The 18,879-nt window shown below is 35.2% G+C and overlaps 1 protein-coding gene across 14 annotated transcripts in view; it reads left to right on the top strand.

Annotated features, from left to right (window-relative positions):
* LOC123530547 (uncharacterized) overlaps positions 1 to 18,879 on the top strand; it is a 139,220-nt gene that overhangs the window by 34,949 nt on the left and 85,392 nt on the right. For 13 of the 14 annotated variants that reach the window (XM_053521068.1, XM_053521067.1, XM_053521066.1 and 10 more), the window contains 16 exons: positions 2,398 to 2,550; positions 4,883 to 5,040; positions 5,443 to 5,559; positions 6,499 to 6,663; positions 7,228 to 7,397; positions 9,818 to 9,905; positions 10,276 to 10,467; positions 10,824 to 10,980; positions 12,135 to 12,286; positions 12,638 to 12,744; positions 13,317 to 13,404; positions 14,312 to 14,437; positions 14,780 to 14,932; positions 15,673 to 15,837; positions 16,771 to 16,867; positions 18,650 to 18,664. In XM_053521068.1, coding sequence (XP_053377043.1) covers positions 2,398 to 2,550; positions 4,883 to 5,040; positions 5,443 to 5,559; positions 6,499 to 6,663; positions 7,228 to 7,397; positions 9,818 to 9,905; positions 10,276 to 10,467; positions 10,824 to 10,980; positions 12,135 to 12,286; positions 12,638 to 12,744; positions 13,317 to 13,404; positions 14,312 to 14,437; positions 14,780 to 14,932; positions 15,673 to 15,837; positions 16,771 to 16,867; positions 18,650 to 18,664 — 2,103 coding nt within the window. The remainder of the gene's footprint in view (positions 1 to 2,397; positions 2,551 to 4,882; positions 5,041 to 5,442; positions 5,560 to 6,498; positions 6,664 to 7,227; positions 7,398 to 9,817; positions 9,906 to 10,275; positions 10,468 to 10,823; positions 10,981 to 12,134; positions 12,287 to 12,637; positions 12,745 to 13,316; positions 13,405 to 14,311; positions 14,438 to 14,779; positions 14,933 to 15,672; positions 15,838 to 16,770; positions 16,868 to 18,649; positions 18,665 to 18,879) is intronic. The other variant, XM_053521060.1, reaches the window with a different exon arrangement.

Genomic DNA, 18,879 nt, shown 5'->3' with positions numbered 1-18,879 from the left:
AAAGTTTTGCGTGCAAGTACATGCAACTATTTCTAAAAGGCATATAGATTTGAAACTTATTTTTTCTTTTTCTAGATCAATTACCAACCTCACTGGGTTAAGACCCATAACTCTGACATGTATTTTGAGCAAATTATGCCCCCTTTTAGACTTAGAAAATTTTGGTTAAAGTTTTACATGCAAGTTACTATCTCCAAAACTAATGCAGATATTGATTTGAAACTTCACATGTGTCTTCGGGGTTATAAAACTAGTTGATAGCAGCAAGTCCCATAACTCTGACTTTCATTTTGGCCAAATTATGCCCCCTTTTGGACTTTGAAAATTCTGGTTAAAGTTTTGCGTGCAAGTACATGCAACTATTTCTAAAAGGCATATAGATTTGAAACTTATTTTTTCTTTTTCTAGATCAATTACCAACCTCACTGGGTTAAGACCCATAACTCTGACATGTTTTTTGAGCAAATTATGCCCCCTTTTAGACTTAGAAAATTTTGGTTAAAGTTTTACATGCAAGTTATTATCTCCAAAACTAATGCAGATATTGATTTGAAACTTCACATTGTCTTAGGGGTTATAAAACTAGTTGATAGGATCAGGTCCCATTACTCTGACCTTCATTTTGGCCAAATTATGCCCCCTTTTGGACTTAGCAAATTCTGGTTTAAGTTTTGCGTGCAAGTACATACAGCTATTACTAAAAGGCATATAGATTTGAAACTTATTTTTTCTTTTTCTAGATCAATTACTAACCTCACTGGATCAAGTCCCATAACTCTGGCATGTATTTTGGGCAAATTATGCCCCCTTTTGGACTTTGAAAATTCTGGTTAAAGTTTTACATGCAAGTTTCTATCGCCAAAACTAATGCAGATATTGAATTGAAACTTCTCATGTGCCTTCGGGGTTATAAAACTAGTTGATAGCAGCAAGTCCCATAACTGATATGCATTTTGGTCAAATTATTCCCACTTTTGAACTTAAAACTCTTTTGATATTTATCTTTTTTGGGTAATATTTTCCTGCTTCTGGGTCAATATTTCGAATAGTCGAGCTTGGCTGTCTTACGGACAGCTCTTGTCTTGTAACTTATTATCTGTTTAATTAAGAAAAATTTTCAGAAGGTTCTGAATTATTCAGAATTATTTCAGCAATCATGCCACATTTTGTTGTGTTTTAGCATGATCATTAAGAAACAAGTACGTTTAATGATTAATCCACCTTTTCTGTAAGATGACTATTGTAATATAAAAATATTCATACATATATATATATATAAGCAAACCTGTAGTAAGTAGTCAGCTAAGAGAAAGGCCCAAGGTGGCCAAAAATTTGACATTTTGAAAGATGACTTAAGGTGTTGGACCCCTAATAGTAATGTTTAAAAAATGGCAACTGCTTGGTATATTCTTAAAGTTGACCGTGTTTCCCACTGTGTTCCAATTTTTAAACAACTTTTACTGTGCCATTCTGTATAAATTTTGTATAATTTATGGTATTTCCTCAAGCTCAAGTAGAGACAAATTTCAAAGTGATGGCCACTATCCAAAACAGTTGCAGAGGATTCATTATACCATTAATTTTGATAAAGGAAACATCAAACTATTGGTAAACAATTATAAAACACAAAATAAAACTGTCAATGTCATTTTTCACAATATTTAATCTAAAAAGTAAAGGCAAAATAGAGAACTTTTACCACATGTAACTCAGTATTTTTAAAGATGTCTAACACTACCTCTTCTGTTTGAACAACCAGAAATCGCTTATCAAATGAAATTTTGCACTTTTGTACAATAACTCAATAATAGGTCTTCAGAGAAGTAAAAACTTACCAGAAAAAAGGAAAATAAGGGGGGAAAAAAAATTGGTCCCAGTGGGGCATAAACCTACGTCCCCCTGAAAATTGCAGTCAAAGTAGGTTTATGGTAGGAACTGAATACTCTTCAAAAAGGAGGTACTCTATATGGGTCTAATTCCTTAAAAAAATCAAAACTATCCCACTTCCAATTCTTGAGACCTTTAAAATGATGTATACATCTAGATCTTGAAAAATAAAGGTGCAGTTCTGTATTGAATTGATGGATCAGACAGAAACTAGTTTACTTCATTCATACTTGTAAATGTAAAATATGTAAATATTATAGTGTTAGATTGTACTCTGTGACAAATTATAACAGAAGAAAAAGTTACGTAATCATATCAGACCTGTCTGTCACTCACATGGCATAGTGAGCATATCTCTAAGAAGTTAAATGTTTTATAATGAAAAACAGTTTTAACAATATATCAGTTGTTAAAAAAATGCATAGTGGTTAGATATAACAAATATTCTTGCTGTTTAAAATTGTTTGAGATTATACTCTTGTTTTATGTACATATATTTTCTTGTTGCAGATCTGTTATATGCACAAACCGGTGATAGGATTTGGTGGACATGGAACGGGCAAGCCTGTGTCAATCAGAAGAAGCCACAGCTATTTGCTATTATGGAAACTGACTCTTGTTTGAACCCGAACTCAAAAAAGTCGTCTGCTAAAGAAGGTGAAGGTCAGTATGGTTTTCTGGGTGATTATTCTAGATACCAAGTAAAGGAATTTACTAGATTATCATCCTGACCTGTTGAATTTTTGTTGCTGTTTTTTAGCTTTCATAAACTATACAAAGTAAGATAATTTGATAAGGGGAAATTTTTTATACAAGTGTAGATAATACTCTAATGCGAGGATTACCAAATAACTGGTTCCTTTAAGTTTGTATTCAAATTCCTAGAAGTAAACACAATTTTTTTTACGCCCGTTTGAAAAACGGGACGTATTATGGGAACGCCCCTGGCGGGCGGATGGGCGGGCGGCGTCCACAGACCTTGTCCGGAGCATATCTTCTACATGCATGGAGGGATTTTGATGAAACTTGGCACAGTTGTTCACCATCATGAGACGGAGTGTCATGCGCAAGAACCAGGCCCCTAGGTCTAAGGTCAAGGTCACACTTAGAGGTCAAAGGTCAAATTCAAGAATGACTTTGTCCGGAGCATATCTTCTTCATGCATGGAAGAATTTTGATGTAGCTTGGCACAGTTGTTCACCATAATGAGAGGGAGTGTCATGCGCAAGAACCAGGTCCCTAGGTCTAAGGTCAAGGTCACACTTAGAGGTCAAAGGATACAAGAATGAAAACTTTGTCTGGAGAATATCTTCTTCATGCATGAAAGGACTTTGATGTAGCTTGGCACAAATGTTCACCATCATGAGACGGAGTGTCATGCACAAGAACCAGGTCCCTAGGGGTAAGGTCAAGGTCACACTTAGAGGTCAAGGATACAAGAATGAAAACTTTGTCCGGAGCATTTCTTCTTCATGCATTGAGGGATTTTGATACAACTTGGCACAAATGTTCACAAGCATGAGACGGAGTGTCATGCGCAAGAACCAGGTCCCTAGGTCTAAGGTCAAGGTCACACTTAGAGGCCAAAGGTCAGATACAAGAATGACTTTGTCCGGAGCATTTCTTCTTCATGCATGGAGGGATTTTGATGTAACTTGGCACAATTGTACACCATCATGAGACGACGTGTCATGCACTGGTCCCTTCTTTTGAATTACTTCCCTTTGCTGTTACTATAAATAGCTTATATTGTAACTTTTTCATTACAAGTCGTAGGGAAAAATCATGACCACTTTTCTGTAGTACAACATGGATGTTACATCCAATTCTGAGGTGTATTTTGAGCTATCTGTACCTGGTAAGGATTTTTTTATGGACTTATGAATTTTTTATTTTTTTTATTTATTTATTTTTATGCCCCCGAAGGGAGGCATATAGTTTTTGAACCGTCTGTCAGTCTGTCGGTCTGTCAGTCTGTCTGTCCGCAATTTTCGTGTCCGGTCCATATCTTTGTCATCGATGGATGGATTTTCAAATAACTTGGCATGAATGTGTACCGCAGTAAGACGACGTGTCATGTGCAAAACCCAGGTCCGTAGCTCAAAGGTCAAGGTCACACTTAGATGTTAAAGGTCATTTTCCATGATAGTGCATTCGTGTCCGGTCAATATCTTTGTCATCCATGGATGGATTTTCAAATAACTTGGCATGAATGTGTACCACAGTAAGACGACGTGTCGCGCACAAGACCCAGGTCTGTAGCTCAAAGGTCAAGGTCACACTTAGACGTTAAAGGTCATATTTCATGATAGTGCATTGATGGGCGTGTCCGGTCCATATCTTTGTCATTCATGCATGGATTTTAAAATTATTGGACATGAATGTGTACCACAGTAAGACGACATGTTGCCCGCAAGACCCAGGTCTGTAGGTCAAAGGTCCTAAACTCTAACATCAGCCATAACTATTCATTCAAAGTGCCATCGGGGGCATGTGTCATCCTATGGAGACAGCTCTTGTTTTTTTTGTTTGTTTTTTTTCTCTTTAAAGATTAACTTCCCTTAGTTGTTACTATAAATAACTTACATTGTAACTTTTTTATAATTGACCGTAGGGAAAAACCAAGACCACTTTTCTGTGGTACAACATCAATGTTACTTTCAAATTTTGGGTGTATTTTAAGGTATCTCTACCTGGTAAGGATTTTTTTTGTGGACTTAGAAAAATAAAAGAATTACAGTAATTTCTAAAAAAAAACAAAAACATTGTAAACAACTAGAAAATTAAAATTCCATTTGCAAATACAGGTGCTAGTGTAAAGAAATTTGCTGTGACAGGCGTATATTGTGACATTCTGGCACTCTTGTTAAGAAAATCAAGTTTCCCACATGAAGATGTTAAGCTTGTGGCTTCATTTACAACCTACAAGATTTATTACATTGTAGAATCGATTAATGATAAATATAGTTTTCAGATTTATGAATGAAACTTTCAGAAGTGTTCCAGTACTTAGATGATGAGTCTCTCACACTATGCACCAAGGTTGGTCTGGCAACAACACACTTCTCAACAATTGGTGTCTACCATTACAGAATAGCTGATAGTCCACAAGACTTCAACACCTGTAGTGTAATTGTAAACCCAGGACCAAAGGTTGGTTTAATTATATATAGAAAGCCTATTTCTTTAGTTTCACTGTAAAGAATTTGACAGACACGGCAAAAAGCATAAAAATTTAGATTTATCGTATTTATATTAGTTTGAAAAGTTGTTACTGAAAAATGGCACATGCTTTTAAAGAAATGTGTATAGTATTAGATAAAGTTGAAAGTAAATGAATAAACTTGTAACTAACAATAACATGGAGAAACTTGGAAGAAAACGGTCCAAAGGAGGTAACTCAAATATTTCTCAGTTTCTTAAATAATTTATCAGTACAGACAATATCAGGCATTCGGGTTTTTCTTCAGTGTTAAATAATTTACACAAATATTTAAAAAAAAAGGTTTTAGAAGTTCTCCGTGAAGTTAAATCGTTATTCTTTTTCTGTTATAGAATCATACCGTACATCTAACTGACAACGGGTTTGAGCCCAAGGTGATTACAGTACGCCCAAATGACCGAGTGTGGTGGGTGTGGCAAGGTGGCAAGAAAGTGCATAATATTCTTCAGGTGAGGACTGTCTTCAGCTGTATGATCATTTTACATGGCTACCTGAGTCTCATGATTAGCATACCTGTCAGCTTTGCAGAACTGTTATTCATCATGAAAAATAGTTTTGATTAGTATATGAAGTTAAATTGTTGCGTCATTTGTAAGGGTTTAATAGAATTAAACTTAATTAGTCTCTAAGTAGAAAATTCTAATGAAATCTATTCAGATTTCTCTCAATGAAGCAACCTCAGAAGTTAAGTTTTGAGAGATTTCTTGTAAAAGGAACAGTGTTTACAGAAGGAATTTGTACTTATTTGTTTGGAAAGGTTCCCCCTTTTAGTTGTTCTAATTTCGGGTGTTTGCCTGTATACAGACTGTCATGTTGTTCTGATTTAGGGTAGTTTGCCTGTATACAGACTATCATGTTGTTCTGTTTTAGGGTAGTTTGCATGTATACATACTATTATGTTGTTCTGTTTTAGGGTAGTTTGCATTTATACAGACTATCATGTTGTTCTGATTTCTTGCAGTTTGCCTGTATACAGACTATCATGATGTTCTGTTTAAGGACAGTTTGCCTGTATACAGACTATAATGTTGTTCTGATGTAGGGTAGTTTGCCTGTATACAGACTATCATGTTGTTCTGATTTAGGGCAGTTTGCCTGTATACAGACTACCATGTTGTTCTGATGTAGGGTAGTTTGTCTGTATACAGACTATCATGTTGTTCTGATGTAGTGTAGTTTGCCTGTATACAGACTATCATGATGTTCTGATTTAGGGCAGTTTGCCTGTATACAGACTATCATGTTGTTCTGTTTTAGGGTAGTTTGCCTATATGCAGTCTATCATGTTGTTCTGATTTAGGGTAGTTTGCCTATATACAGACTATCATGTTGTTCTGATTTAGGGTAGTTTTCCTATATACAGACTATCATGTTGTTTTTGTTCACAGGTATCACATCAGGGAGACCCAATAGAGAAAGGATTTTGTAGTGGGGCACCACGTGATGCACCCTCAGCATTTGTTCATCAGTTCATCACCCCAGGCGTGTTCTACTTTCTAAGTCACAGTCTGCCAAAGATATTTGGAGCAGTTGTTGTATCTACTCAACCTCAGGTTTGTCATTCATTAGATCACTTTCATGGTTATGATTGTTTAATAAGTGGAAGAATATGTAAAGAGAAAATGTGACTTTCTGATTGATGCCTTAAATTTAGAACGGAATTTTCAGTATACAAAAAGGGGACACATTATAACATTTATATCACACAACCAGCCTATACAGCAGTCAGAATATTTTTTTACGTAAACCTCGTCAATTTATTGTGTTTTATTTGCTGACATTATTTATTCTTGCTTATGAATATAAAGTGTCGTAAATTTAGGTTTACATAAAATCTGATGATTGAAGTAAGTTATTTAACCTTTACCCTGCTAAACCCTGCTAAATTTCTAAAATGGACTGGTCCATCATTCAATTTAGGCAGTACCACTTATTATTCAAAGGGGTGTTCACTGAAAATTTATTGACTGAATAGCAAACAGTGCAGACCATGATCAGACTGCACAGACATGCAGGCTGATCTTGGTCTGCACTGGTTGCAAAGGCAGAATCACTTGCTGCCAGCAGGCTAAAGGTTAATAGCAACCGGAAACTTGATTATCATGTATCATTAACAGGTGCATGAAGTGAATGTAGGAAATGACATCAAGCCAGATCCTGTCACTGTAAAACTGAATGATATTGTGTGTTGGATATTCCGCAGTATACGCATGTACGATGTGTGTCGGGTAAACAGCATTGATCAGGTTGTTGGCAATGGAATTCACGACATTACTGTTCCACCCAGGTATGCTCAATCCTTGCAATGATAGGAAATAATTTGTCCAAAGTTGAAAATTGATAATCTACAAATCAGTAAGAATATTACATTTTCTTGGCTGAATAAGTTGCAATGATCAGGTTGATGATTACCTGTTTATACATTACTACCGGTTGTGAATCTATGCATACTGGTTATCTTAACTTGAAACATAATGAGTGTTTTAGACATAATAATAATAACTAGTTTAAGTTGGCCCTTTGTAATTTCCATGTGAAAGCAAGTTGATGTACAGTCAAACATCACTGCATTGAGCAAAGATGCTTCAAGTAGTTGATCAATCCAATATTATACGTAACCATTTTCTTTCCATTTTCTATGTTTGGATCATTCAGTACCCTGGATAACTCTGGAATTGTATTCATTCTGTTGCAATGTATTACTGGATCATTCAGTACCCTGGATAACTCTGGCATTTTGTTCATCCTGTTGCAATGTATTACTGGATCATTCAATACCCTGGATAACTCTGGCATTTAATTAATCTTGTTGCATTGTATTATTGCATCATTCAATACCCTGGATAATTCTGGTATTTTATTCATCCTGTTGCAATGTATCACTGAATCATTCAATACCCTAATACCCTGGATATCTCTGGTATTTTATTCACCTGTTGCAATGTATTACTGGATCATTCAATACCCTGGATATCTCTGGTATTTTATTCTTCCTGTTGCAATGTATTACTGGATCATTCAATACCCTGGATAACTCTGGCATTTTATTCTTCCTGTTGCAGTGTATTACCGGATCATTCAATACCCTGGATATCTCTGGTATTTTATTCACCTGTTGCAATGTATTACCGGATCATTCAATACCCTGGATATCTCTGGTATTTTATTCTTCCTGTTGCAATGTATTACTGGATCATTCAATACCCTGGATAACTCTGGCATTTTATTCTACCTGTTGCAGTGTATTACCGGATCATTCAATACCCTGGATATCTCTGGTATTTTATTCACCTGTTGCAATGTATTACTGGATCATTCAATACCCTGGATAACTCTGGTATTTTATTCTTCCTGTTGCAATGTATTACTGGATCATTCAATACCCTGGATAGCTCTGGCATTTTATTCTTCCTGTTGCAGTGTATTACCGGATCATTCAATACCCTGGATAACTCTGGTATTTTATTCTTCCTGTTGCAATGTATTACTGGATCATTCAATACCCTGGATATCTCTGGTATTTTATTCACCTGTTGCAATGTATTACTGGATCATTCAATACCCTGGATATCTCTGGTATTTTATTCTTCCTGTTGCAATGTATTACTGGATCATTCAATACCCTGGATATCTCTGGTATTTTATTCACCTGTTGCAATGTATTACCGGATCATTCAATACCCTGGATATCTCTGGTATTTTATTCTTCCTGTTGCAATGTATTACTGGATCATTCAATACCCTGGATAACTCTGGCATTTTATTCTACCTGTTGCAGTGTATTACCGGATCATTCAATACCCTGGATATCTCTGGTATTTTATTCACCTGTTGCAATGTATTACTGGATCATTCAATACCCTGGATAACTCTGGTATTTTATTCTTCCTGTTGCAATGTATTACTGGATCATTCAATACCCTGGATAGCTCTGGCATTTTATTCTTCCTGTTGCAGTGTATTACCGGATCATTCAATACCCTGGATACCTCTGGTATTTTATTCTTCCTGTTGCAATGTATTACTGGATCATTCAATACCCTGGATAACTCTGGTATTTTATTCACCTGTTGCAATGTATTACTGGATCATTCAATACCCTGGATATCTCTGGTATTTTATTCTTTCTATTGCAATGTATTACCGGATCATTCAATACCCTGGATAACTCTGGCATTTTATTCTTCCTGTTGCAATGTATTACTGAATCATTCAATACCCTGGATACCTGTTGTATTTTATTCACCTGTTGCAATGTATTTCTGGATCATTCAATACCCTGGATAACTCTGGTATTTTATTCACCTGTTGCAGTGTATTACCGGATCATTCAATACCCTGGATAACTCTGGTATTTTATTCTTCCTGTTGCAGTGTATTACCGGATCATTCAATACCCTGGATAACTCTGGTATTTTATTCACCTGTTGCAGTGTATTACCGGATCATTTAATACCCTGGATAACTCTGGTATTTTATTCTTCCTGTTGCAATGTATTACTGGATCATTCAATACCCTGGATAACTCTGGTATTTTATTCTTCCTGTTGCAATGTATTACTGGATCATTCAATACCCTGGATAACTCTGGCATTTTATTCTTCCTGTTGCAATGTATTACGGGATCATTCAATACCCTGGATAATTCTGGTATTTTATTCATGCTGTTGCAATGTATTACTATATAAATTGCCTATATTTATTCAGGCGGTGTATGAGCAAGGCAATTACAAGAACAGGTGTACAACATTACTACAGCAAGTCATTTGCCAAAGGAAAAGGAGGCAAGGAAAATGTAAGTTCTATAAATGTTTCATATTTCATTCTTTATGTTCTCCCTTTGAAGTGATACTGAAAACAAGCAACAAAAACAAGAAAAAAACTTCTAGATTTTAGTATGACAGTGGAAGCTATTGTTGTGATGTAGTGAGTACTTGTTGTTGATGATGATGTTATGATGAAGGCAAATGATCCAGCCACTGTAATTCATGAAAAAAATACTGTATGCTTTAACAAATAGTAGTAAACATTTTAACAAGCTTATTTTTTAGTTTAAAGTGAAACTTTGCTTGAACCTCAGTCTTGACACATTGTAAAAAAGAAACAAATGCATGGTGAAGATATATGATGTTGAAATAATGTTATTCTCTTTCTCTCTATTTCAGTACATTGATGATGTAAAAATTAGCAGTATTCTGTGTGATGACAGATTTGACAATGCTGTTGTACGTGTAGACAAGGATGGTTTTCACCCAGCAGTGTACTATATACAGAAAGGACAGAGTGTATTATGGACCTGGAAGGGTAGTGAGGAGGAGTCACACAACATTATACATGTCAAATCTCCGGATAGTGATGTAAGATGTAGTAAATAATGAAAAACAAAATAGCATACCAAAGTTATAAAGAAACTCAGTTAACAACCCGTATGGTAAAATGTTTAAATCTGCTGACTTTGAATGACTTGCCCAGTACTGCTGTTGTTTTGAGGCAAACCTGTATCTGTGGGAGCCAAAGGCAAGTAGAAGATGAGCAAAGTCCAGCCAAGGGCCTGCCAGGGCTTAAAGTTAAGACCAGAAAAACTGGAAAAATTGAATTTTTTTCTTCTGAACATAGCTGTGAAGGCTTTAAACTTTTCTGAATTTACATATGTTGAAGTTGCATCCCTTTAGGTTAGTTATCAGACATAAACAATCATACATTTTTTGTTCAGGAACCATTGAATGTGATCCATGGTGCAAAATCATTCAACAGTGGCAAGCCTATACCCAATAACAGTTTCTTGTACACATTTGATGAGGATGGGTCCTACACAGTGGCATCACAGGGATCTCCAGGCTTCTACTGTACTGTGGTGGTCATGGATGTTGGTAAGTGTCAAGTTGGACTTTATTTACAGATAATGAAGTTGTCTTTCATTAAAGTTTTGTTATTAGCTCGACTTCTCGAAGAAAAAGTAGAGCTATTGCACTCGCCCCAGTGTCGGTGTCGGCGTCGGCGTAGCCGTTGGTTAAAGTTTTTGATAAAGTCAAATATCTCTGTTACTATCAAAGCTATTGACTTGAAACTTAAAATAATTATTTACTATCAAAGTATACACGAGGAGAAACAATTCCCATAACTCTGATTTGAATTTTGACATAATTATGCCCCTTTTTAACATAGAATTTTTGGTTAAAGTTTTTGATGAAGTCAAATATCTCTGTAACTATCAAAGCTTTTGACTATAAAATTAAAATACTTATTTACCATCAAAGTCTACACCAGGAGAAACAATCCCCATAACTCTGATCTGAGTTTTGACAGAATTATGCCCCTTTTTAACTTAGAATATTTTGTTAAAAGTTTTTATAAATTCAGATATCTCTGTTACTATTAAAGCTTTTGACTTAGAAACTCAAAATAGATATTAACTATCAAAGTCTACACCAGGAGACACAATTCCCATAACTCTGATTTGAATTTTGACAGAGTTATCTCCCTTTTTAACTTGGAATTATTTTACTGGCAAAGCTCTAATTCAGAGTCAAGCACTGAAAAAAGTCGAGTGCGCTGTCTTACGGACAGCTCTTGTTTTTCAGTCATAGTCACAGTTGCAGATTTTCTAACCAGGAAAAAGATTATGGTATTAAGTTAAAAAGTAATCTTTAGAATTTGACGGAACTGAAGTAATAAAAGAATTGTTATACAGAAGCAATGAATTATTTGATCTAAGGACACATTTCCTAAGGTTATGTACCTCCAGTAACTTTCATGTCTTTTGTTTTTCGCATTTGATGGACCAAAGACATGTTGGAGTTGTTAAGAATTTTGACTTCTTCGTTGTTTATACTTCGTTACTAAGTTAACAATTCTTAATATTCATGCTAGTTTTTAATTTGCTTGTTGCTTTGTTTACAAAAATTAGTGAAAATAGAACCTCATTGATATTACCTTGCCTAAAGTTATGAAATGTATTTGTGTTTTTTCATTAAAAAAAATGATATGGAGTAAACAGAAATTGCAATTTTACTGTTCATTACAGGAATGCGAGTAAAGGAACCATATCTGGACAGTGCTTCTGGAGGAACTGTTGACCCTGGGACCAGAGTGACCTTGACCTGTGATACACCGGGAGCCAGAATATATTACACTACTGATGGTTCCCCAGCTGAATTACACATTGATTCTATCAAGGTATAAAAGGAAACTACTAGGAAAATGAAGGCACATTTAATATGATTACACAGATTTTTTTAAAGTTTGTGTTTATGTATATCAGTATTGCTTGAATGACCTTACTCTTTATGTAATTGTTTTTCTGAGAATACTCCTTGCTTGTCAGCCCTGACCTGACATATTTCAGCTGTAACAGGGTATCTACTGTTTTTGTATAGGACACTTGTTCCATTTTTCACAAGAAAATAATTTCTGTCAGTGTTTATTGCAATTGTGCTATTTTTAACTGAAACAAGTTGTTATTTGGTCATTGTTCTGAAAACAAAAAGAGATCATGCTGTATATAAACTCTACCAATATTTATTTTAGCTATACAAACCAGAGAAGGGTATTACACTATCGAATCCTGGACTGAGATTCGTACGAGCTATTGCTGTGAAAGAAGGGCGTCTCAACAGTCATGTTTATACTTCTGGGTAAGTTTGAAATAGCGGTAATTCCCCAAACACAATCATGAAAATATAGTTGGCATTTTTTCTTTATTTTGTTTCAAAAGAATGTAGACATATTGTCAAATATTAAAGATTTCCGCCCAGTCATTCAATGATAAACAACATTTAGACATTCATTGCATGCTATCAACAGCCTTTATAGCCTAGCATCCGCTTCGAATTCGTGAGGTTGTGGGTCGCCGTCATACCTAAGACATGAAAAAAATGGTACCATTAGCTCCCTTGCTTGGTGCTTAGCATTAAAAGTGAAACTGGCTTCTCTTCTCTCATACCCTCCTGGCGATGGATTCCATCATGAATGGAATGTCGAGAGTGATATTCAATGTTAAACATTTACTACAGATTTGTTTTCAGCTACAGAAAACAATGAAATGTATTATGTCTGACACTATTTACATAATTTCTTTTCACTGTCCTCCAGACGTCTCTATTATAAAATATGTTAATCAGTATGTATAAGGAGGTGTTGAATCATTTAGCACAATTAGCACATCAGGTAGTATGAGCTAGTTATGTTTTACAATAATATTTTTCAGCCGGTTCTGGGTGTTGGGAGACGAGGGTGATGAGTCAGACTCGACAGATATTTCTGAGGCACAAACCGTTCCAAGACATAAAACTTCAGTATGTATATAATTGAGCCGCGCCATGAGAAAACCAACATAGTGGGTTTGCAACCAGCATGGATCCAGACCAGCATGCGCATCCGCGCAGTCTGGTCAGGATCCAAGCTGTTCGCTTTCAGATCCTATTGCAATTAGAGAAACTGTTAGCGAACAGCACGGATCCTGACCAGACTGCGCGGATGCGCAGGCTGGTCTGGATCCATGCTGGTCGCAAACCCACTATGTTGGTTTTCTCATGGTGCGGCTCATATCTAGATTTCTTGTCAATTTCTCTGTGCCAGTTTAACTCCTTTGAGACATGAACTCCATTGCAACTTGTTGATGAAGCCAGTTTAGGGTATATTTGTTATAGATGATTAGTCCCGAATGTCGAAGTCACAAGTAGCTTTAACAATAGGAATGTTGCAGTCAGTTTCTCTTTCTGTCATATTTCCCCTTTCATGTTCAAAGGTGTATCTTGTTTTTTGGTGTCTGTAATTCATGTTCAGAAGTTGTCAGGTAACAGATGAGCACTGGCAAGAAAACTACTGAAAGCCATAATTATGTAAGTGATGTTGGACAGCATTGATTCTACATTTAGGACCAGTGTAGATCATGATCAGCCTGCTCATCCATGCAGTCTGACTATGATCTGCACTATTCGCCATTCAGCAAGTATCTCTTCGATAAGCACCCCTTTTAACAATTAATGGTACTGTCCAAATTGGAAGATGGACAAGTTCATTATATAAATTCAGCAGGGTAAGGGTTAAACTCAGCAAAATGATACAAAGGAAATGCAGGAACAAATGTAGTTCCAAAGAATGGAAACAGTGTTAATAAGGATTTTAAGATTTAAGAAAATGTTCAATTATTAATTTTGTATTAGTCACCTGTGTTACCTTTATGACTTAATTTTTTTACAGGCAAAGACTTGGGACTGGTGGGGCTGTATTCCCAACATCAGGGCCTGTTTTACTACCCCAGGGACATTGGAAGTCTTCTGGGAACGGCCAGAATCTGGACACCTGGCCCTCATCAAAGGCTATCAGGTTTGTATCAAGAATACGTATAGACAGAGCAAAAAATAGAAACTCATATACTAAGTGCTTTCAGCTAGAAAAAAAAAGAGAGAAATACATTAGATATTGTTTGATTAACTTACAGCATTTGGGGGTAAAGTAGAAGAGCTGTATAGATAATGATATAAGACTTCATAATAATAGATCCAATTATTATTATGTACAGTTTTACTATTGATGATATAAAGTTATGTTATTTTAAATGTGCTAATAGTACGACATATTTTAATGGTGTGACATACTGTCTAACAATTTGATATTGCAGATATTCCTGAATGGTGTAACATACTGTTTAACAATTTGATATTGCAGATATTCCTGAATGGTGTGACGTACTGTGACATGTTTCCGGTGAGCAATAACAGTCTGTGTGTCAGTGGAATGGCTGGTGGAAGACTGTATGAAGTTGTTGTAGAAGTTTATGGCAAGAAACCAGACTGTACAACACAGAAATCAAACAGACTGGTAATGTGATAGTACAAACTGTTCCCAGTTGATATATTTGACTACCTGTTAAGAGTTATGTGATGTAGGCTTCTCTTATTGCTTGTTTTATATGTATTATCTGTAATGTATTTATAAAGTGTTGCTGCCCACCAAGAACTTCCGAGAAGCATTTTTTCAGCTTGACTATCGAAAGAATAGGTAAAGCTATTGGATTTGCCCATGTATCTGCATCTGCATCCAGATTTGATTAACTTAAGGTTTTGTATATAAGCTGCTATCTTAATAGCCACTTGTGGGAATGGATTGAAAGTTTGCATATTTGTTCAATCTGATCATCTGACATACAGTGCATAGGTTCCATAACTCTACTTTGCATTTTTACAAATTTTGCCCCTTTTTTTGACTTGGCAATTTTTGGTTAAGTTTTTGCATGTAAGCTGGTATCTTATTAATTAATACCCACTGATGGGAATGCATTGAAACTTTACACACTTGTTCACTATGATGAACTGACAAGCAGTGCACTGTTCTATGACTTTACTATGCATTTTTACAAAATTATGCCCCCTTTTATGACTTTTATATTCATTCTATTGACAAGGCTGTTGAGAAGTTGAGCGTTGCTGTCAGCCCTTGTTTTCCTAACAAGCCATTTACTATTTTTTTAGAATAGTGCATTATCACACGCTGTTATATAATTGTGTATAACAAATATCTTTATCTTGACTTTTCTACATACTAAGTTTATTTGTTTGCAGAAATTGAAATGTCCACTTGTAACTCCTGATGGAGGACCAGTTATCTCCCTTGAGAGGACAGAGAAGCAGGATGCCCTTGCAATAGTCTGGATGTCGATTGACTCGCCGCATAACCCCGTCTCCGGATATTTAGTCTTCCTTAATGACAAACAGTGTGGTGCCCGGGTATGTAAAATACTCGAGCTTTGTTTTCAGTTGGATTTCAAAAAACAAATAATAGCAGAAAAGTCATACAACTGTCATCCTGTTTCAGTATTTCAGCTTAATATAAAGTGTTAATGATTTCTTATTGCAAAATTGTTTCTATTAATTGGATTGTGTTCAAATTTATATATACTGGTATCTATAAAATAAAAATTTTGTTTCTGGCTAGTCTTGATCTTGTGCTATTTTATCATGTTAAGCATCAGTAATGTATAATAGTAACTGTTGAATGTAAATTTAACTGAATCTAAGGAAAAAGTTGCTACAGTTTTGTATTTAACCTGTTATCGTTAAGAGATATTCGGGAAAAAAAAAGTTTAAAAAGCAGTGGCAATGTAATGGTAGAATCAGCAAAATATCAAACAGCCGAATAGTATTGTGTCAGTTAAGTGTCTCTTTTTTCTTTATTTAATAAGTCCTTGTAATGATTAGTTTAAATAAAAAAGAAGAAATTGATTTGTTGAAGATCTGTTATCAGTGAGATATTTATTATACTATTACTTCTCAACAGAGGTATGCACAGGACCATATAGTGGTAAATTACAATTAACTGATTATTTATCCAAGTTGGATGTGCAGTTATAGAGTTACTTTTTTTAATAGACTTTGGGAATCTTTTAGTTACATGTCATAGTATTTGACAAAGGAAAGTAATATTGAATAGGTAAGTTTTGGGTCATGATTAAGCATAAATGTGTGACTTCAGTTTTGAAGAGTACTTGCATATGAAATATGCAGTAATATTGAACAGTTCTTATATTTTAAGCATTCTGATAAATGTTCTTAGGTTATTCAAGAACAGTGGAAAACTTAAAGATTCATTATTAACAAAGATGAAAAATAGCATTTTTTATTGACTTGTTTCTATGGAAACATTTACTTTTATAATTACAGCTTGTACCTGATCCAGAAAGTAACCGGTGTAAGGTTGTGATAGGAAGTTGTGAGCTAGAGAAACCCTACAAAGTATATGTGGTGGCACTACCTGCAGGTCAGTGTTTATATACTATAAATTGTTACATGACACAGAAGCACAGGTGTATTCTGTATATTGTAACATGACACAGCAGCACAGGTGTATTCTGTATATTGTAACATGACACAGCAGCACAGGTGTATTCTGTTATTGTAACATGATACAGCAGCACATGTGTATTCTGTATATTGTAACATGACACAGCAGCACAGGTGTATTCTGTTATTGTAACATGATACAGCAGCACAGGTGTATTCTGTATATTTTAACATGACACAGCAGCACATGTGTATTCTGTTATTGTAAAATGATACAGCAGCACAGGTGTATTCTGTATATTGTAACATGACACAGCAGCACAGGTGTATTCTGTTATTGTAAAATGATACAGCAGCACAGGTGTATTCTGTATATTGTAACATGACAAAGCAGCACAGGTGTATTCTGTTATTGTAACATGACACAGCAGCACAGGTGTATTCTGTATATTGTAACTTGACACAGCAGTACAGGTGTATTCTGTATATTGTAACATGATGCAGCAGCACAGGTGTATACTATGTATTGTAACATGACACAGCAGCACATGTGTATACTGTTATTGTAACATGACACAGCAGCACAGGTGTATTCTGTAAATTGTAACATGACACCGCAGCACAGGTGCATTTTGTATATTGTAACATGACACAGCACCACAAGTGTATACTGTTGATAGAAGGGAAACACAAAAATAGAAAAAGACAGAAAGTGCACAGCTGGAAAATGGACAAAATGGCACGCAGAGAAAATCAACCCTGTTAGATAGATTCCTCCTTTGTAAGTCCCCTACTTGTTAAAATCAGTTTTTGGGGACTATAGGATTGTGATTTCCTATATGTCAATCCATCTGTCATTCAGTCCTTCCATCGGTCCATACTGCTTTGTTTGGTCAGTAACACTGCCAGCCGTCAAAGGATTTTAAGATAACTTGGCATAACTTGATAAAGGAGACTTTTTCCTATACTCTGAACAATGATATGCAAGTCTGCACACAAATTGTGAGAATGAAGAAGTTTCTTTCTTGTTCTTGTTGTAATTTTTACTAATTTGGAGATAGCTGGAATGGCTTTGTGTATATTTGAAAACTTGTTTTAAATTTTTGTATTTTATGTTAATTCTCTAGAAAAGTTGCTCACTGTGGATATTTAAATATTTTAATGTACCAACAGATTTATAACATGTTAAACAGAGGTTGAGATTTCCTGCTTGCACTGTAAAAGCAGAAATTTTTCGCGAGAGTTTAATTTTCACTATATTCGCAAGGACCTAGATCTCGTGAAAATAAATTGATCCTCACATAAATATTCACTATTAGTATAATTAGAATTCAAGAAGGATACCATAGTTACAATTTTTCGTGAATGTTAAACCTCAAGAACATACATACTCAAAATTTCAAATTTGCAAAATTTTGACCCAGCGAAAATATGTGATTTTACAGTATGTGGTAGTGGCATATGAAATATTTATTTCATATTTCATGTCTGAATTCAGCATGTTGAAATTTTATTTGCAACTCAATGGACATTTTTATAAAACATGATTGGTCACTTCAAAAGCCAGTACATTTACATGTAGAGAATAATTCTATTAGTTTGGACTGGACTGTGTATAGCCGACACATACTACCATTGCAAAGGAATTTCTGCTTGCATACGTTCACTGAAATCTCAACCTTGACACTGTTGTACATTCATTTGTTTTGTGTTTCTTATTTGTACACAGTCTTATTTTTAACTGGTTACAATTTCACAGAAAAATCAAACAAGGGTAAGCGCACTGGTGTTAGTTGATATTTCCCCACTTTTTCACAACAAGTCACTAAATCCATAACATTATTTCACTCGTCCGAAATTTCATGTTGTAGATTTAAACTGGTCACTTCAATCCAGCTGGAAAAAAGGTTGAAATTTTGATTTATACAAGTTCCAAAAAATATGGTTTTGAATATGGCAAAAGCCTTTAAGTCAATTTCATTAGAGTTT

Source organism: Mercenaria mercenaria, chromosome 13 (assembly GCF_021730395.1).
Source record: "Mercenaria mercenaria strain notata chromosome 13, MADL_Memer_1, whole genome shotgun sequence".
NCBI classification, from domain to species: Eukaryota; Metazoa; Mollusca; class Bivalvia; order Venerida; family Veneridae; genus Mercenaria; species Mercenaria mercenaria.
The sequence above is the reverse complement of the archived record's forward strand: the minus strand, read 5'-3'. Positions and strand labels throughout refer to the sequence as shown.